Source organism: Camelus dromedarius, chromosome 2 (genome assembly GCF_036321535.1).
Source record: "Camelus dromedarius isolate mCamDro1 chromosome 2, mCamDro1.pat, whole genome shotgun sequence".
In the NCBI taxonomy this organism is placed as follows: domain Eukaryota; kingdom Metazoa; phylum Chordata; class Mammalia; order Artiodactyla; family Camelidae; genus Camelus; species Camelus dromedarius.
Window position 1 is genome coordinate 88012330 of NC_087437.1, and position 22117 is coordinate 88034446.

Consider the following 22117-nt stretch of genomic DNA (forward strand, 5'->3'; position numbering starts at 1 on the left):
CCAACCCAAGGTCAACTCAGGCATACTTTTTTGCCTCCTACATTTTGGGTGCATTTTCATAAATGTTTATACTATAAATTTTATACTTTTACTCTTATTAATCCTTCTATTAAAAATTAGTAAATTAGCTTAAATTCATTTTTCTAGGATAAAAATTATAAATTAAAGTTTTGTTTTTTGTATGCATACTTGAGTCAAGTACATCATATTTTGGAGACCACTTCTATGGGGAAATAGAGATGAAATAAAGATTTCATTTTGGTCTACTTAAAAAGACACAGGATAAAAGAAAACAAATAAGTTTGTAAGTATCTTTTGGCTCCTTCCTCCTTAAACAGTATGGTGGCTTTTTTGGATAATACTTAATTTAATAACCTCCAAAGTGGAAAAGGAAGCACTCAAAGCACTACAGAATTTACAATTTATCTTTTCTAGAATATAATTCATACTGTATTTTTTAGAATGTTTAATTAAAATCGTGGACCTGTATATTAACCTAACCCTTTATTTACCCACTGCACTGAGCTAAATATAATTCCCTAAGAAACTTCCATTCAATCTTGTGTCTTTGCCAAAGGTAGAGAGAAAGCTTAACTCCCCAACTCTTCCTTCAGAATCCATTTAGTACCAGAAGATTTTTCTTCCCCGAACATGCTGCCACTCTAGAGTTGGCCACTACAACATGTCTGTGAAGCTGCAGGTCAGTGTTCTGACCATTGTACACACTTGATCTGAATTCTTTCGCTCATCATAGGATAAAAAGTTCTTAATGCCTCAACTTCATCTGTATGGACTTACCTACCTACTCACTCATCTATTACCGCACATCATGATTCCTTTCCTCTAGCCTGGTCTCTTCCATGTCTTCCAAACTTACTTTGTACTTTCTTGCCTATGCCTTGTCTTCTGTAAGTCTTTCTCCTCCAACTTCCTATAAACCTAACTAAATCCTTTCCTAACTATCTTTCCACAGAGAAGCCTTCACTAGGTACCTCAATCCATAATTCTTTCTCCTTCAGTACTGAAAATCTGTACCACTCCATTCTTCCGGTACTTATCACATAGAAGAAAAGGCCTTGCATTATTAAGCGTTGACATCTTACTTCCTACGTAGTTAAAAGCTTTTTCAATCAGAGTCAGAAAAGGAAAAGTATACCAGAGAAGACATATTCTCAATAATAAATAACTTTTTAAATCAAAATAGAGCTTTACAGAAATCTGTGTAAGTAGAAGCACTATTCAATATCTGTCTTATTTTGAATGAAATGTAGATTCCAGAATAAAATTATAAAATACCACATGTCAAATTCATAAGCTACTGCAGCAAATCAAAGCAAAATTATAAAAGGCATTTGATTTAGTTAATTTTATAAAAACAAAGCCTTTAAAATACAATAAAATCTTCATGATACTTTGAAATGAGAATGATCCTGATATCTTTTATTATTAAACTTTCATTATCTTACAGCAAAGCACTTCAAAAGTGGTAAAATTTGAAGATGTTATGCAGTTTTTTACAAAAAGACAGTTCTCCAAAATTTGCTCTTCCTTTCTGTGGTTAAGTTCCTAAGGAGTATTTACCTGATGTTTTTGAAAAGTTAAACATTCTGAGTTTGCCCATATAAAGAGAGTATCGTAACAATGAAAAAGTCACTGCTTTTCAAAAGAAAGTTCTTAAGGAGAAAATTGTTTAAAGTGGATGTTTGGACATATTTGCATCTTTACATGATTGTTGTTGCCAAAAATTGATGTCACCTACAGTGCTTGTATATGCTATAGAAAAACTTAAACTAGAATTTTCTGCTTAAAAAAAAAATCCATCTGGAACATTTTAATGAGTTTTCAATTTATTTAGTAAAAAATGTTTAGTATTCAAGAAAACAATGATTGATTTCAGAAACCATAGGAATTTAGTGGTCAAATTGCAACAGAACTGTAAATTTGGTGGAAGGCATTTAAAACTGAGTATCAAAATTAAGAAAATAAAAATTTTCTATTTGGATCTACCAAAGGTATCTTTTTCACCTATGACAAAACCAAGTATCAAAGTAAACAACTTACAAATCAGACTTACTGTATGACTAACTGTTAAAACTTTTCAAAAATAAAGCACATTGTCATATTAGTGTCATTAAAGTCTTATAGGGTTAAAATACTTTACTTTTACCCTTTTAAAATATATTTTTATGTTTTATATTATATATAATATTAGTACATGTACATAAATAACAAATATACCTATATTGTGGATATGCGCTCAAACTTAAAAAAAAATCTGGATGGGTATGATATCATGGGCATGGGGATTCCTAGTTTTAGGTATTGTTTGTTTTTATATTTATGTTTGGAATCAAATATAAAACTCATCTTCTTCTACTGATCCTAATGTTATGTCAGTTTTCTTTAACATCTGATCTGCTGCTTCCTTGCCATTTCTACAACTTACACTCAGTCTAGGCCTTCATCTATCACTCAGATAAGCACACTAAAGTTCTCCCCCCACCCCCTGCAATAAGGCAGTCTTGAAAAGGTTTTAAAATGTTAAGGTCATACAGCATTTAAGATAGTAGTATAAATAAAAACACTTCTTTTAACCTGTTCTTTTCACATATACACTACTGCAAACACATGGTTGTATCATTTCATATAATAGATGAAGGAATGCTGGAAAGAACGCTGGGTTGAGAGTAAGATTTAGGCCCTTGTTCTGCTTCTATAAACCTCAACTCCACTGAAGCTTAATTTTTTGATCTATAAAATAAGGGATTATTGATTAAACAATTTTTAAGGTGATTCCCATTTTCAAAATTATAAAAATATATTAATGCCTATAAATTACATGTATATGATTTTTAAAAAATAACTAGAATCATGTACTTAGTGAACTATTTAAGATACCTCTTTCAGGGCTTTTGAAAAAATGAACACTTAAATATGAGTAATTATTCCCTGTTTAAAAAGCCTGATTACATTTTCATATATTTAAGAAAATTTTAGGTAACAATGTAAATGTTACTTAAGTTAGCAGTTTTTTTCTGAAGGGGAAGCCAATCATAAAAACAGTGAAATCATCAACTGAGAGCACAATCAGATTTCAAAATGACTTGGTGGCTGCCATGCTAGTGAAAGCACACCCTACCATCAGTATTTTAAAATTAGTAATGAAATAATATAGCCAACAGAGAAGCACTTTTGTTATAGTTCTAACCTGTAAGACAGACTATGAAGCAGAATTAAGGTGTATGAAAGATGTATTTGAACACGGGTTCCTATGCAGAGAAATAAATACAAAATCTGATTCAGCAGCGAGAGAACAGGTCACACTATGGGCTATGCTGCAAACGGAGCAAGTGATGTGACTTCCAGTAACTACTACTGAATAGATGACTGACTGAGTCTCTCTGGTCCTTTGTTTCATCATTTATTAAAAAATTAGGTTGGACTTAATGCTCCCTACAGTTCTATATAGCAAAATTTTCAATGTGCTAATATTTTACCTGGAGAAATATAAACTACTTCAAGCACTAATATGCTGATACCTCTAATTATTATGTATTAGGACACTCTACAGAATCACCTTTCAGTGAATAATGAATGCCTCAGTGATCCTGATGTGCTTTCAGAACTAGCTGCAAAGTAAATCCTGTCATTGATTTTAAAGGCGTTTAACATATGTCTGCTCCTGACAACACAAGATTGCTCAGAATAGAAGATCTTCACTTATGGTTAGGTACTATGGTGTGAGTAACTATCAATGTACAACTCTTTGAGATGACTGCCCCTCCATGTGTCTGGGTATACTAGCTTTTCCTGAGAGATGCAATTTATTGAGTTGACATCCTTATCTTTTGGAAGTTTGCTCTTGGTCCCTTGAGCTTAACTATCTCAAGTTTATTTATTATATATCTTATGCTTGAAATAACTCTGGGTCTTTTATCTCTTCAAAGTGATTATAGAACTTCAACAAATGAACTGAAGTAAAGTGTTTCTTACTCAAACAGATTATTTAAAAAAGTATACAGAGAAAGTAAAAATATTTCTGAGGTAGTGATATACAAGAGTTATTAATCTGGACTAACAATTTCAAAAAGATAAATGCCAGTGGAAATATATCAAAGCTTTATCCATTTCAACACCAGATTTATCTAAGGAATATGACCTTTACAAAATGATTTCAAAATCTGAAACTTAATTTTAACATGAATTCCTTTTACTCCCAGGGCTAAATATGTGGCACACTTGTCAAATGTTTCTTTCATAGATAGTAAAATCTTTTCCTTTACACTTTTCACACAATTAAGCATATTTCAGTTTCTCTTTTTTCTACACAATGTCAAAGTAGAATCCACAAGTAAACACTGATGGCTTCATCCTATGAATACATTTATTCATGTCTCCCTCATCTTACTGTACACAGTGGTAACCAATGGACCATGAGGTAAACCATTTTAGACATTCTGCCTCACTGTTTCTTATTTTTTATAGTTATCAAGGATGATACATCTCTAAATGGGATTTAAAAAAAAAAGACACAGCTAGACATCAGGTAGAAATGCCTATGACTACTGCTCACAAAATGTCTTGCTCTTAAGCTGATAGGGTTGTACTCTATAAAAGCCTTTTAACCAGCACTACAAAGGTGGTTTTGATCAAGTGGATTTGATTACCAAGATTAGGACTTTGCCGAATAACAAGTAGTCTAGAGAGGGCACATGATCCAGGTTTTAAGAAGGTTTTAGTGGAATGTTAATAGTTCTAAATTTATTTATATTAGCTAAAAGAATAAAATATGGGAAATGTGCTGGTTTTATGATGACAATGAATATAAACTCTAACTTATTAGGGGAGATCAACATTTGCCCCAGTGAAACAGGGTGGGCATAACTAAACTCTCTTGTGGCTGCTTCTTTTACTTTTAATTATGTTTTGCTCTTCTTTATAAAAGTAATATATGTTCTTGTTTAAAAACAAAACAAACGAGGAAGATAAAAATATAGACCCATGAATCTAAACATCATCGGGCATCAGTATCTAAATATTCCAAAGATATTTAAAACTCTATGTCTAGAGTAGAATTTATCTTCTTTCTATATTCTTCCCTTCCCTCTGTAATCAACACCCACTTAGTGAATGGCATTGCTCTAGGTGGGTACTTCAGCTTTGGTACCCTCAAATGTACTTGATTCCTCCCTATCTTCTTTATCTCGATCCAATCAATACCATAATCTGAGAATTTAGTTCCTGACTATTTGTGCTTTTATTTAAAACTTGTATTTTCTTTCTCCAGAATCATTTCTTATATTACCAAAATTTTCAAAATTACCATATTAACAATAGTGTACTAATTTTTACTTGTTTCTATAGGTCAGTCCTATTTCTTTTATTCTGTAACAACTCTATTAGTAAATTCTTTGTTTTGATCATTTCTACATCCGCTGGCATACTTCTTTATTTGTTTTCCTGATAAAAGTTACGTAGCTGGTTTGCTTTCCAAATATTTAGACTATTTATTTCTGTTGCCCTCTCTCATAAACTATAGGGCTTGGCAGCTGTATTATTAAATAATATTTTTTCCCTTGAAAAACTCCAGACATAATTTATTATGGTGTTTGTACAGTGGAGAAGTTCACTGCAAGCCTGATTTTATTTTTTCCTTTATGGGAATACTGTTTGTTCTACATGATTCTGACATCTATCGGAACTCTTCTTTATCCTGACAATTGAAGACCATAATGAGATATGGCTGCATGTAACTATGAATTGAAAATTAATTTTTAGAAATTGTTTCCTTCACTGACTTGGTTTTTCCTGGCGCTAACCTGCTGTTAATCACCTTCACTACACTTTTAATAGTTTCATTTCCATATAATATTTTACTTCCATATATTCTTCGAGGTTGTCCCTTCTTTACAATTACACTTCCAGTTTCACAGAAGATACCCAAGACTCAACCATAGCAAGACATAACTGATCCTTTGTTTCTTAAAAACTGCCTTATCTTACCATGTAACTGGTGGTAACTAGTATTATTCTCTTTATTCATCTTTACCTAGAGTATTCAGAACAGAGAACTGTTTTACTAATGGGTAAATAGGTATCTGTCAAATCCTTCAAGCCCAAACAGAGAAGGTAAAATTTTGTCAGTTTAATTTGTCACATTAATGGCCTATGAGGTAGTAAGTTATGAGGAAGCAACCTCGTAGGAGATAATCACAGCTCTTTATACAAAACTTTCTTACCTCTGGGTATCAGGGCAGGCTGCAGTTAGTTTGGATCACATCATCATTCCCTGAATGGAAGGAATGCTCTCATGCAGAGCCATACATCCCATTTTTAATGTAAGTGTAACAGTCACATCACCATTCCTGTTCTGTCACTTCTGCTGCACACATAGTGCATTTTCAAGAAGCACCAACAAGGGTGAGATTGGCCACACCAGGTGCCCCACTATCTGCTATTTCCTCCAGCCCCTGTTGTTATAAGCTGGTGGAGGGCGGGGAGTACTTCTGGATAGCAATGGCAGGTCTCTCTTTCTCTCTCTCTCATTTCCCTATTTAATCACATTCAGTTGATCAATTATTGTTTGGCCCATCCCTCCATCTGTAAGCACTTGATAAAAGTCTTCATTCTAGTTTCCAACATTCATAAGAAATTTTTTCCAAATGTTATATTATTTTTGTCATTTCACTGGGACTCTAAAATATCTAATCAAATTAATGGATTCTGGAGATTAAAAATAATGAAGTAGGCACATCATATAAGAAATGTATCATCTTCTTGTATTGAGGTAAAGAAAAATTATTGAAAGCCAAGTGCCAGGAAGAAAGCTTTTAGAAGCCAGCACATATCTTCCTCAGCTTACAATGGGGTCGAATCCCAGTTAACCATTGTAAGTTGAAAATATCATTAAGTTGAAATGCATTTAATACATCTAACCTCCCAAACATCACAGCCTAGCCTACCTTAAATATGCTCAGAACACTTACATTAGCCTACAGCTGGACAAAATTATCTACCACAAAGCCTATTTTACAATAAAATGTTAAATATCTCATGTAACTTATTAAATATTATACTGAAAGTGAGAAACAGAATGGTTGCCTGGGTTCAAAATGGTTTTAAATGTATCAGTCGTTTCCTCTGGTGATGGCATGGCTGACTGAGAGCTGCCGCTGCCCAGTATCACGAGATAGTGTCATACAGCACGTTACTAGCCTGGGAAAAGATGAAAATTCAAAGTTCGAAGTACAGTTTCCACTGAATGGTATGCTTTCACACCATCAAAATGTTGAAAAACCGTAAGCTGAACCATCACATGTCACGGACCATCTGCAGATGGAACACCTGGCTCTAAGAGTAAAGTTTCCTCTTGGAATAAAGCAGAGGAAAAATTACAGTCAATAGATAAGGAGAATTAATAACTTCGACTGGAACAGCTCAAGTTTTAGGACATCCAAAATTCATGGAAGAACAGAATAAGCTTAGAGCTAGGTTTTGGTCTCGCTGTGAAAAATAGAAATCCAGATAGTATGACTTCAGAGTCCATACACTTCACCAGACAGGCTATAGGCCTGCCTTAGGCCTTAAGCCTGATCATTTTGCTAAGAACCATGCCAAGCTGATGACCCTAAACAGCAAGTACAAGTACTGTCCCCATTTTACAAAAAAGGAAACTGACACAGAAATTACATAACTTGCTCAAGATGACAGAGTGGTAGAGCTAGGATACTCACAGCTGGAAAATGGAAGGGGAGAGAGCAGGGGAATAGAAGGAACGATTAACTTAAATCCAGCAAAGAATGTTAGTCCCTTGCTGATTCAAAGTGTAGTGCAGGGACCAGCACCATCAGCATCACCTCAGAGCTTGTCAGAAATGCAGACTCTCGGGCCCCACCTCTGAGCTACTGAATCATAACCTGGATTTTAACAAGATCCCCAGGTGATCTTCATGTACTTTAAAGTTATGAGCAGCACTGTGTTTGTCCTACTTCAGGTAGAGGAGAAAGAACATGGTCTTAAGATGGTATGAATCTAAATGAAAGATGGACAGAAATGAACCACTTGGGAAATAAGAGTTTGCACTAACAGAAAAAAATTCTTAAAATTCAAAAGGTGAGACTGGGATTGTCATTGGATTATCAGAGGTCAGTCGAAAGCCTGGAGAATTCACAAAGCTTAGCAAATATGAGATTCTGGAAGGGTATATATGATGGACTATATGCTGGCCCTTCCTGGGTCCCATAGGGCACAGGTCTGGGAAGCACCAGCAGCAGCAGCTCAGTGAGAAAATGGAAGACAATTTTTCAGGTGAAGCTAAAATGGGAACAAAAGGTGAAATCTCTCCAAGGAGGCAGAGTTAGAGGCTCAAGAGAATTTACAATAGGAAGAAGCCACTGCAGCAAAAAAGTAGCAGAAATGGCAGAGATTAAGCACAAACAACAGAAGGGATGAGCTTTAGAATTTGAGGAGATAGAAAACAGTGCAAAACCATGAACATTTTTATGAACCACAGATCCTTTCAGGAATTATTTTGATAACTGAATGGAAACCATGTTCACAAGAAAAAGGAAAAAGGATACATCCCTTCACAGATTAGATATAATTTCACAATGTTATGATATCAAATGGTATAAAGAAGGTGTAGGATAATTAAACAATACCCCCAAAGCAGGAGTCAAAAGCTGACTACTTAAAAAGAAATTATAAAGTCAGCTTAAGCTTTTAAAAGCCCAGTACCAATGGCTTTTAATTATTTTATAAATTATTTTAGGAAATGCTGCATCACCAACACTTTCGATGCCACGGAAGACAAAATGGTATAGAGAAACAGACACTGATGACTGAAGTGGAAAAGCGATTCCGGAGTCAGATTCTGAATGTGAAGTTTTAGATATACCTTAGCCAATTGAGTTTGCTTATAGTTTTCCTACTTTATGTATGTACCAGAGAGATCAATCATAAAAATCTGTTTTAAATCGGTCTAAAAGCTCTCTTTCAATAAACATGAAATAAAATTCTAGGTGAGAGAAAGCACTGCACAATTTTTCTGTTACTCTAACGATTTGCTTCCTAAAGGTAGAATGCAATACCCTTGGGTTAACATAATAAGCCTTGCTTGTTAGCACCATAGAAATAAATGCAAGATATGGTGTCTGAACAACTTCGCCCCTAGGGGGAGCTCAAAGTACATCTTCCTTTATTCCACCCCAGACACGTGCAAAGAGATACTGCCAAGGACACAATAGTGAGCCACAGTTCTAGGTATTGCTTCTCAACTAAATGGTAAAAACATCAAATGTTCTTCTAACTACAGGTGAGGTCTTAGATCTTTCAGATTCCTTCTGGATTTACTCTTCACTCATAGAGCACGTGCAAAAAAAACTTGCCTCCTTTCTTGGGAAGGTTATTAAGAAAGTAGATGAGATAATCAGGAAACAGCCAAGGGAAAAAGTGATATGGAACAGACAGCCTGCCTCTAGTTTAGGCAAAAAGAGTCCTTTTTCTAGAGCTGAGTTCTACATGGGGCTTTGGAACGAAGGCCTGTAGCAATAAAAAGCAAGTATACGTCTGGGACGTGCTTGGGAATCTACAAGGGAGGTGGCAGCAAGCTCTAGTCTAGTAAATGTGGAATTAGAATCCTATCTATGATCTGTGTAGAAATACAGCCAACAGTTAATTTTAAGAACTTTCTTTTTCTTCCAAGATAATAGTATCTTAAGCATTGCCACCTTAGTAAATATAAAAACTTATAATCAATACACTATTTTTAAGGGAAGAATAAAAATAAAGGCTGGTTTTAAATGTAGACAAAATGATCAGTAGTTAACTGTTTTACCTGGAATGATCCAAGAATATCCTTTAAGGGCTCTTCATAAAACTCATCTCTTCCAAAGAACAGCAGCAACTCAAAGAAACTCCTAGAAAGAATAAGTGAATGGTAACTTTCATTGCTTCTCTGATTTTTGCTCCAATTAAAATGATTCTCAAGCGATAACAGCTATACATTATCAGGTATTTAGCTTTAAAATAGTTGGTTTTGAAAAATTACACTGACCTTTTAGGATTCATGTTATGTTTTCAGTAAAATTATTAAAAAAAAAATTTATTGAAGTCCTACACCTATAGAATGAACAATTACATTACTTATGCCTATCAATGTTCACAGTAGGGAAAATAATGCAGTGGTATACCAGGTGGCAAAATGTGGCTACCCATGTCAAAATGATTCAAAATGGGTACACAGTCCAGCTTCACCCCAGTACAATGGACCCAGAAAAAAATTCAAAATCTAATTTTTTCAGAGAAATATAAGGGATGGGTAAAATTTACACAAAAATATAAGAAAGTTATAGAATCACAATGAAACTCTCAGCCAACATTTACATTATAGCAATATCACCAATTCTGTATCTAATAAATGACACAGGGGTCCCTCAGCCCCTAGGCTTACCTTGATTATCACACTCATGATAAACCGCTCAAACTCTGTGGTTCCTCCTTTTTAAATAAATTATTTGGTAAATACTGTTACTAGTAGTTTATGTGCCTTTAATAATTCATGAGTTCACACAGGAAGAAATATGACTTATTTCCTAATCATGAGCATGAAAAACTATTAAAATTATTTAATGTTACTTAGTAATCCTAAAGTAGCACAATGACAAATCCCTGAAAATCTTTAAATTTTATTGCTCTAGAAAATACTCAACTAGGAATACTGATATTGTCTTTTTAAACACTTTTGGCCCCCTTTTTCTGAAGCATAATTGACATACAACAATATATTAGCTTCAGATGTACAACATAATGATTCAACATTTTTATATATTGTGAAATGACCACAAATCTAGTTAACATCCATCACCAAACATAGTTGCAGTTTTCTTCTTGTGATAAGAACTTTTAAGATTTACTCTCTTAGCAACTTTCAAATATGCAATACAGTATTATTAACTATAGTAGCCATGCTGTGCTTTACATCCTCATGATTTATTTTATAACTGGAAGTTTGTACTTGTTGACTCACTTTGCCCATTTTGCCTAACCCCAATCCCCTACCTCTGGCAACCACCAATCTGTTCTCTGTATCTATGACCTTGGTATTTTGGGGGGCTTTTTGCTTTTTGTTTTTTTTAAGATTCCACATATAGGTAAGATCATTCACTATTTGTCTTTTTCTGACTTATTTCACTGAGTATAATGCCCCTAAGTTTAATCCATGTTGTCACAAATGGCAATACTGCATTCTTTTTATGGCTGAATAATATTCCACTGTACACCACATCTTCCTTATCCATCAATCCACTGATGGACACTTAACATTGTTTCTATATCATAGCTGTTGTAAATAATGCTGCAATAAACACAGGATGCCTAAATCTTTTCAAGATAGTGTTTTCGTTTTCTTTGGGTAAACATTCAAGTGGAATTGCTGGATCATATGGCAGTTCCACTTTTAATTTTTTGAGGAACCTCCATACCGTCTGCACCAATTTACATTCCTACCAATAGTGTACAAGTGTACAAGGGTTTCCTTTTCTCCACATCCTTGTCAACACGTGTCATTTCCTGTCTTCATTCTTTGCCTTTAATCAAAACAAATCACTAATAAAAACAAAATTTTAAATGCAAATATAACTATGAGAATACAGTTTAAAAAATTATATAAAAGACCTAAGTATTACCCAATTATTACAAAGACCCTTCTAAATATAGCATAGTAGTCATACTCCATAAACTGATATAATTTTGACTACTGAAAATTTTTAAATGTCAACAAAAAACACATAAAAGTAGTCAAAAGCAAAATGGTACACTGAGAATCTTTGTTGATTTCCTTAATTAAAAAGCTGATACAAGTAACTTTTTAAAAAAAAGTTAACAAACTGGTAGAAAACTGGGAGGCGATAAGACTACTTCACAGAAAAGAAATACCAAGTGGATTTTTTCAAATATGAGAAGATTGTCTACTATAGTTAAATAAGTAAAATTATAATGACATATCACCTCTCCTATCATATTTAGAAAAATAAGAATGTTGATGTATTCCATGATGGCTCTGATATAGAGAAATAGGCTTTGTGATCTTGTTGAAGGGATGATATGTGGTACTACCTCTTTTAAAGGCAATACAGTAAATACAGTAAAGCAAAACTCTTAAGTGCACACATACCATTTGACTTACCATTTCTACTTATAAGTATTTAATCCTCCAAATAAGACATGTTCAAAGACATGTGTATATATATATATATGCATCCACAGGTGGCTTGTAATAGTAAAAGAATGGAAACATACTAAATGTCTACTACAGGGGACTGGGCAAATTAATTATAATATACTCATACAATGACATTTGATACAAATATTAATATTAGTGAGAATATAATTACATCTATATGAGTAGATAAGGGAAAAAAATTCCAAGATACTAAGCAAAGATGCAGAAATCTATTCATTACATTATCATTGGTAAGTAGAGGGTGCATGTACACCAGTGCATACCACCAGACGGCTAGAGGGATAAATAACAAACTGGTAAAAGCAGTTGCCTCTAGATAGAGGAAACAGAAATTAGAGGTCAGGGGTGAAAAGGAAAATTCTTTTTCATTATCAACCATTATGCATTTATTTTACCATCAGTAAGTACATATAAAATAGCCCCACCAATGTACCTCTGGAATCTTTATCCCTACTAACAAAGCATTAATTCACATCTATCTTATTTCTTAACTTCTAATAGAATCTATCTCTAGTCGTGCTATTTCACACTTTCCTAAAATCCATGTTCAACCCAGCTGCCATTGTGATCTTTCTAAAACACAGAATGATCTACTTAAAGACTTTACCAATTGCTGTTTAGATTGTACCATCTAAAGCAAAGAACTTCAGCTGACACATTTATTTTATATGGATAAAATATTAGTTTAAGATAATTTAGTCAGTTTCCAATATTTAAAAACTGTGATATTTCAGATTAAATATAGATTTCTCTGAACTCTTAAAAAACAGAAACCCCTGTAACACAGGGCTTGCATCTCTCCATGGCAAAGTAAGCTGAGCAGCTACTGCCCTTGGTCAAGGCATGGACCTCTTTTCCAATTTGCCAGTCTCCATCCACCCCTCATTTCTCCAGCACACTGCCTACCTGACTTATTTATTATTTATATTCCCTTCCTATTCTATTTAGGTATTTGAGATCACTGTAGAGTAGGAATTTCAAATTCCTTATCATAACATACGAACCTTTAAATGTCTGATCCCAAACTACTCTTACACACAGCTTTTACCACAAATTCCATGCTCTCCAACTGCAGCAAACTTCTCTATATTCCCTAAAACTCTTATACTTAAAGGTCTTTGGATCCGTTGCTTCCTAAAGACCTATTTATAAGATTTCACCTTGGAACTTAGCCTAAAAACTCCCTTCCTTCTCTCCAGACAAACATAGAGGTGATTCTTCTGTACTATCATAGCACTGTACTTTGCATATCTATTGTAACATGTTGAAACATGGAGGTGTTAAAGTTGCACTAGGTAGAGCAGAGTAGAAACTGCATCATTATGTTGAGTAGACAGTATTGGCTAGTAGGACATTTAATTCTATTAAAGGAGGGAGAGATACAAAGTTTCTTAGTAGAAATAAAACATGTTATGGCAGTAAATTCAGAGATGAGCGTGCAGATTAATATGACCTTGTAGATAATAAAACAAAATATGCAGAAATATGTCTACATTACGTGAACATGAAAGGGAAGCCAATGTTTCATGAGATCTGTGTGTGCCCCACTATCAGCTACCTCAATAACAAGGCCCAACTTCATGATAATGATATTAAAATGAGAAAAACTACATGTAAAATAAGTGAAGACTAAATAATGATAAAACAACTTGGTCTAATGATAAAACAACATGGTCGAGCTAGCTCTGCCTTGGGGTAAGATTCAGGGACATCAACAAGTATTACGCAGTAGTGAAATCATTAGGGGAAAAAACCCTAGATTATATGCAGAAATAGAAACTTCATGTTTCAAATCTGTTGAATTTCCTATTGCCTACTATAAAGGATCCACCAAATGCTTAGAGATCAAACTGTCTAGCCCTCAAGGAAGCAAATTCTACAAGGTGCAGGGTAAATGAGTCCAAAATGGAACAAAGTAGGACCCCAAAATACACCTAGCAATCTAGAGCAGAGATGGCAAACTACTGCCCATGGGCCACATCTGGCCCAAGAAGGCTGAAGGCCTGTTTCAGTATAATGCATGAGATAAGAATATTCAGATTGTTAAAATAAAAAAAATAATATTTCATAATAGGTGAAAATTACATGAAATTTAAATATCACTGTCAACAAATAAGTCATTACTGCAACACAACCAAACCCATCTATTTACACATTGACAATGGCTGCTTTCACACTACAAAGACAGAACTGAGTGATGGCAACAGACACTTTAAGGGTTAAGCCTAAAAATATCTGCTATGTGGCCCTTCATTCACCCATGATCTAGAGTCGCACTGGGTTTGAATCTCAGCTCCACCACTTCCTTGATGTGTAACCCTGGGCAAGTCACTGAATATCCCTGTGCCTCAGTTTATTTATAAAACAGGAACAGTAATAGTAGCTACCACTTATAAAACACTTAAAACACTCCCTGGTAGTGCTATAGGTGCTTGCTAGTAATGATAGGGAACTACTGTTTTTATTAACATTGCCATGAAAGTTTCCTTCAACAGTCTAAAATGAAACATGAGATCTTCAGTTTTGATCTTTTCAGTTGTGTATATGTCAATTTTGTTGAAACATATGACACCAATTTTTCTCACTTAAATTATGAAGATTTTAAAGATACCTGATTACATTCATCAAAATGTTTCTTTCCAAAAAGTTATATATGTATAATGTTATACTGTTTTTTAATGTTGAATATGTTTAATACAATGTTTAATATGATTCTATAATAAAATATATTTGGTATAATGTTTAATATGTAACAGTCTGTACATTAACCAATTTATAATTAACATGAGTCCAAATTGTGAGTTACCTACAGTTCATTCACCTAAATTGAAATAATTATTCAAAACAGAATTACTTAAACAAAATGATTTATATAAAAACATAAATTATTTATAGTGGGATGAATATATTATAGATGGTATGCCTTTTGAATTTAAAAAAAAATTATAGCTTTTACAGTCATTTTTATTTGACTTACTAGAGTCCCATTAGAGTCCCTATTTATGAAACAAACTATATTCTGTCATTGGGTTGCTTGGAATCCAGACCATATTTTCACATTTATTACAAACAGTAATAAGGTAGCAGACTTCCTAAAATATATAGACACACATAGATTGTTTTGGTAATTATGACCAGAATTACTTTTCTTTTTTGGGCCTCTATAGCAGGTAAGTAATTTTCATCCTAAAATACAAGAATATGGATTTCTGCATTTATCTCCCATAGGAAAATTCCACTAAATTATGCTGCTTAACTATCCAAATAAGAAAACCACTTACCAATTTAAGTCAAAGAAAATTAGGCTTATTCTACATGAATTAAATAAAAACAGAATAAAATGTTACTGCTCACATGTAAAATACTCAATTTTTAAAAATTTCTTCTATACTTATTAACTCTAAATTTTTGATATCATATAGATATTTCAACTCAGAGCTACTTAACCTTAACAATGAGCATTTACTTCAACATACTCAAAGCACTCCAATGCATTTATCTTCAAGATGCTTTCTTCAGCAGTGTCTTTACTGAGGAAAGAAAAGGTTCACAGTTTTTTTTTTCAAATATATATTGATAAAGATAAAGAAATTGTACATTATTGTTTCTAAAGTATGACAGACTAGGTACCCTGAATGAGTCACCCTCAAAACAAGTAAAATGCTGGATAAAATAGCTGGCTTTTGCCTTGACTAGAACTTTTACAAACAGTTACACCAATATGCTCCTCCCACCCACTGCACCATATTTCTAGATTGTAAGGAAAACTGCTTGGCTACAATTGGAACTAGACAGGAAAAGAGAAAAAAAAATAAATCTCCTGTTAAAATCCTCTCATATAGGTTGTCACCTGAATTCATCTTACTAACATGGTCCAAAAACTCTCAAGCCAAGAATTTAGCTAAGATTGGTTCTGGGCTAGTAATGGCTCCAGGTCCCTGGTAGAAACAAATGTAAATCCTTTCTAAATACCCACCTCAAATCCAGTCTTCAATTTTTTTTTGGTGGGGGGAGGATTAGGTTTATTTATTTGTTTAATGGAGGTACTGAGGATTGAACCCAGGACTTCATGCATGCTAGGCATGCACTCTACCACTGAACTATACCCTCCCCACCAGGCTTCAATTTTTACAAATGAATTTATTTCAAGAAAATACACATTAACAATGTAAATAATAATTATAATAATAAAAACCACAGATATAAGGAAATACAACAGGAGCAAGGAGAAACAGAAAGTCCACAAAGGCTTTATATATTTAAACCAGACCCAGAATATAAAATGAGTATAACACAGTTTAAGAAATTTAAAAAAAAGTACTAAAAATATAAAGAATGAAATAATCAAGAGCAGTCAAAAAACTCCTAGAAATGAAAAATCAATGAAATTAAAAGTCAGTGGATCAAAGATTAAACACAGCTGAAGAAAAAATTAATAAACTGAAAGCTCTGGAAAAAAAAATGACCAAAATGTAATACAAAGAGACAAAGAAATAGAAAATACAAGCAACAGTTAAAGACATGGATGATGGAACATACAAGTCTAACATATCTAATCATACTTCTACAAAAAAAAAAATAAAGAAAAAGAGAGAATGGGAGAATGAGGCAAAGACAAAAACTGGGTAAGGATTTTTCATAACTGATGAAATATACCAATTCTCAGATCCAGGAAGCCCAGGAAATCTCAATAATGATTAATAAAACTAAATCTACACATAACTAATCACGGTAAACTATAAAATACCAAATACAAAGAACAATATGTGAAAAACAGAAAAATACAGACTGTTTACAAAGACATGGGAAATCAGCAAGAAAAGTCTAAGATGCAAATTAGTAAACATATCGGCTAAAAAAATTGACAGCATGAAGCAAAAGCAATAGTAATTTCATCTGGGCTTTTAAAAAAATATAGCAAAAACATATGGCATCAATAGCATTTAAGTTGGAAAGAGCAGTTTCAGCCTTAGTGTTCCAGTATTCTTGAACCAGAGAAAGATAAAAAGCATATAAAATAAATACTTCAGTAAGGTAAGCACTAAATTCTCCTTACCTGATTTATAAATTTACATACCTTTAAGTTTTTCTGAAAGTAGACAATTGATTACAAAGTAGACAATTGATTACAAAACTATGAAATAGCATGAGCAATGAGAAGGAACTAGTCAATATTAAAACATTTTGGAAAGACTTTATAATTGAGCTGGCATTATATTGGTACATGAACAAATAGCCTAATGAAATCAAATGGAAAATCCAAAAATAGGGCAACTGCATGTGAAAAGTGAGTATATGACAAAAGGGGCATCAAGTCTGTAGGAAAACGTTGACTTCATATCAGATAGCCCAATATTAAAAGACAAAAATGATTCACTCCAACTTCCAAACATAAGAAAAAAATTCAAAATGGATCATAAACCTAAATATAAAAAAATTAAACAATATAAATATCAGACAAAATCCCATATAACCTGGTTATAGAGAAATGTTTCTTAACTAGGTTTCAAAAGTAGGAAGCAATAGAATACTGATAAATTTTAATTATATTTTAAAAAGTCTAAAAATATAAATGCCATAAGGAAAGCAAAACAGAGATGAAAAAAATACACATTTGTAACTTACATCACAGGAAGGGGTTAATATCTCTAATACATAAAGAGCTATGAAAATTGAGAAGAAAAAGTCCAACTAACTTATAGAAAATGAGCTTCAGATATAAACAAGTAGCTCATGGAAAATGAAACACAAATGGTCTTTAAAGATATGCTAAAAGATGTTCAACTTCACTCACAGTAAGAAAAATATAAATTAAAACTACATTGACATGCCATTTCTCTTTTGTTAGCTTAGCAAAAAATCAAAAGTTTGACAACACAAAACTGTGGTGAGGTTGGAGGTAAACAAAGCCTCATTTTGTGGGTGAGAATGCAAAATGGTACAAGCAGTATAGAGGGAACTTTGAGACTACTTAGCAAAATTACATATCTAGTCTCCTTTTGGCACAGATTCTAGGAGCCTATCCCAAAAATCTACTGGGAAACATACAAAAATATGTATGCAAACAAATCATAATCATAGCACTATTTGTAACAGGAAAATAAGAGAAGCAATCCAAATACTTATCATTAGAAAGTATGTTGAATGAAGTATGGTACATCTACACAAGACTAAGTTGTAAAAAGAAATTTACACTGTGTCTTGATCTCCAAGATACAATATTAAGTGAAAAATGCAGAGTGTAAAAAAGTGTGTATCTGTTATTCAAAAAAAAAAAAAGCATGGGGTATGGATATATATCTCTTAGATCATGCTTTTCTAGCCAACCAATTTCTGTCTTTTTTAATAGATTTAGGCAATTTATATGTGATTTTTAATATGCTTCGATTAAAACCTACTATCTTTATAATTGTTTTCTATTTGTTCTATCTGTTCATTGTTCCATTTGACCCTTCTTCCACCTTCTTTTAGACTGAGTAATTTTATGATTCCATTTTATCTCCACTTTGGCTTAATATATCCACCTCTGTATTCAGTGGTTTTAGTGACTACCCTAGGATTTTATATATATATATATAAAACATATATATATCTTTAATAAATCCCAGCCTACCTTCAAAATTGTGCTGTTTTAGTAAGGCATAATATACTAATCCTTGTGCTATTTTTGTCATTCACTTTACTTTTAAATGCTATAGACCAACAATACTTCACTTCAATTTTTGCTTTAATCTCAGCATTTAGGAAATATGACCCATGCACTGGCTGCCAGTTTTTGTAAAAGTTTTATTGGAACACAGCCACATGCATTCATTCATCTTGTCTATGGCTGCTACAATAGCAGAGCTGAGTAGTTACAACAGGCACTCCATGGTCTGCAAGTATAAAATAGCTGGCCTTTAAAAAATACATACTGAAGTACTACATAATCCATGGTTGGTGGAATCGAAAGACACAGAATCGCAGAAATGGAAGACTGGTTGTAAGTTCTACATGAATTTTTGACTGTGTGGGAGGTTGACTCCTCTAGCCCCTGTATTCTTCAAGGGTCAACTGTATCTTTATTCTCTGGTGGCCTTCACTATTTTCTATGATCTTTTTAGTTTGAATGTGATGCATCTAGGGGATCTAGGTGGTGGTTTGAGAGAAAGAGATGGATCTTGAAATTATCTTACTGGTTGTTCTTCGAGTTTCTCAGATCTGTGGTTTGGCATCCTTCATTATATTTGGAAAATTCATGGCTACTGTTTGGTATTTCTCCTGTCTCATTTTTCGTCCTTCTGGGATTCTAGCGGACACATGTTGCAACTTCATATTTTCCCAAAGCTCTTAGATGTGCTATTCCAACAGTTTTCTTCTTTCTCCTCTTTGTCATTTAGTTTGGGTAATTCCTTTTGACCTATACTCAAGTTCATTCATTCTTTCCTCAGTTGTGTTGTATTGATCTATCAGTGAGCCCATCAGAGGCATTCTTCATCTGTTACTGTATTTTTTATTTCCCGCATTTCTATTTGGAATTTTTCTTGGTGTCCCAGCTCTCTGCTGAAATTCTCATGTGTTGAACCATGTTCTCCACTTTTCCCACTAGACCTTTATATCTGAGTTTGATTCTACAAATTGCTTTTTCTCTTGATAGTGCATTTTTTTCCCTTGCTCTTTATATGCCTATAATTTTTGGCTGAAAGCTGAACTTCATGATGTATGAAACTGTAAACTGGTGTTAATGATATTTGTGCCTGGAAACAGATATGCCTTTTCTTCTGCCAGCCTTTATGGTGGAGCATTAAGTAAATCTAATCATGAGTTAATTAGGTTTGTGTTATTTACTTCATTTGGGTTGTTGCTGTCATGACCTTCAGTGTACCACTAGCTTCAAATTCCTTCACTATTGTGTGTAGGGTGAAGCCTGGGTAGCCAGATAGTATTTTAGGCTTTCTGGATCACATTAAGGTCTCTGTCACATTTTTTTAAACACCACTATTAAAAAATATGAAGACCAGTCTTGGCTTGGGAGCCATTAAAAACAAAAACAAAAACAGCCATGAACAGTATTTGACTCCATGGGCCATAGTCTGCCTATTCCTGAAGTAAAGAATCATCACGTTAGGCAGAGAAATGGAAGACATGAAAGACCCAATTAAAACTTAAAATATACAAAATCTGAGATGAAAAATACATTGTATGGGATTAATGTCAGATTATCTGCAGAAGATAATATCAGTGAAAACAAGATACAGCATTACTAAAACAAAACACACACACACAAAAGAAAATCACTGAAAAAAATTGAACAGAATAGTCAGTAAGGTGTGGGTCAACTGTGGATTCCCTTTAAGTGGAATCCGTTAATAAAACATAATGGTGGTTTCTAAAACAATTTTTGAAGGCATTTCCCAAATCTGGTGAAAAGTACAAATTCAAAATTCCAAGAAGCTTAAGACTAATAGATGTGAGATAAACTACACAAGGAAAATTACTATCAGATTTCTTAAAACCAGCAATAAACTTCAGAAGAAACCAAATAGAAAATGAAAAAAGCCAGAGTGGGAAAAATTATTTATGAATCACATATCTGATAAAGAATGTATAACCAGAATATATATAGAACTCTTACAACTCAGTAAGAAGGCAAACAATCCAATTGAAAAATGGGCAATAGATTTGAATAGACATTTTACCAAACATATGCAACAGCAAATAAGTATATGAAAAGATGTTTGCCACCAAAAGTACTGAGGAAATGCAAATTAAAACCAAAATGAGATACTACTATTATTTAATTACTAGAACAGCTATTATGAAAAAGACAACAACAAGTGTTAGTGAAGATGTAGAGACACTGAAACCCTTATAGATTCCTGGTTAGAATTTTAAATGGTATACTCTGGAAAGAGTCTGGCAGTTCTAAGTTAAACAGATGTTAAACATAAACTTATAGCATCTAGCAATTCCATTCCTAGGTATCTATTCAAGAGAAAAAAAAACATTTGTCCAGTTGTACACAAATGTTCGTATCAAAACAACTGCAAAAAATCCAAGTATCCATCAAATACTGAATACATAAACAAAATGTACTGTATCCATCCAATGGAATACTATCCAGCACAAATATAAATGAGCTATTGGTAAGTACTAAAACATAAATGAATCTCAGAAACATTATTCTAAGTGAAAGTACTCATATGTAGAAACCTACATATCATGTCATATTATTTACACAAAATGTCTATAAATAGCAGCTCTATTTAAAGATAGAAAACAGATCAGTAGTGGCCTTGGCCTGGGGAGAAACTGAGAATTGACTGCAAGTGAGCATGAGAGAAATTTTGAGGGTGAAAAAAATGTTTTAAAACTGGATTATGGTGATGGCTGCACAACTTTATAAATTTACTAAAAATTAATTACACTTATACTGAATGAACTTAATGACATGGAAAGTATGCCTCAGTAAAACTATTAAAAAGATAACTAACAAAAACTTGAAGATAACTAAATAATTTTCTTATCTTACAAAATATAAAGATACAGACTCACAGATATAAAGAACAAACTTATGGTTTCCAGGGGATAAATGGGGTGGGAAGAGAGAAATTGGGAGTTCGAAGTTTGAACCTCTTGGGGAATGATGAAAATGTTAGCTATCTTGATTGTGGTGGTGGTTTCACAGGTGTACACATTTATCAAAATTCATCAAATTGCATATCTGAAATATGTGTAGTTTACTGTATAGGAATTATATCACAATAAAGCTGTACAAAAAGGTAACTAGCAATGGTAAGGAGTGAGGAGGTACAGATGAAAGAAGACTGATGATATATTGATAATCATTGAAGCTGGTGACAGCTAAGGGCAGTTCATTATCCAATTCCTTCTACT

At 33.4% G+C, this 22117-nt stretch overlaps 1 protein-coding gene and 1 long non-coding RNA gene across 6 annotated transcripts in view; one reads left to right on the top strand and one right to left on the bottom strand.

The window, feature by feature from the left end:
- LOC116154746 (uncharacterized) overlaps positions 1–22117 on the top strand; it is a 57885-nt gene that overhangs the window by 26628 nt on the left and 9140 nt on the right. For 3 of the 4 annotated variants that reach the window (XR_010384804.1, XR_010384806.1, XR_004138678.2), the window contains one exon: positions 8771–9841. The exons of the other annotated variant lie outside the window; for it this stretch is intronic. This is a non-coding gene — a long non-coding RNA (uncharacterized LOC116154746). Of the gene's footprint in view, positions 1–8770; positions 9842–22117 lie in introns of those variants that run through there. 4 annotated transcript variants of the gene reach the window in all.
- ZNF654 (zinc finger protein 654) overlaps positions 1–22117 on the bottom strand; it is an 85807-nt gene that overhangs the window by 21365 nt on the left and 42325 nt on the right. For both annotated transcript variants that reach the window (XM_031457509.2, XM_031457503.2), the window contains exon 3: positions 9836–9917. In XM_031457509.2, the coding sequence (XP_031313369.1) occupies positions 9836–9917 (82 nt within the window). The remainder of the gene's footprint in view (positions 1–9835; positions 9918–22117) is intronic.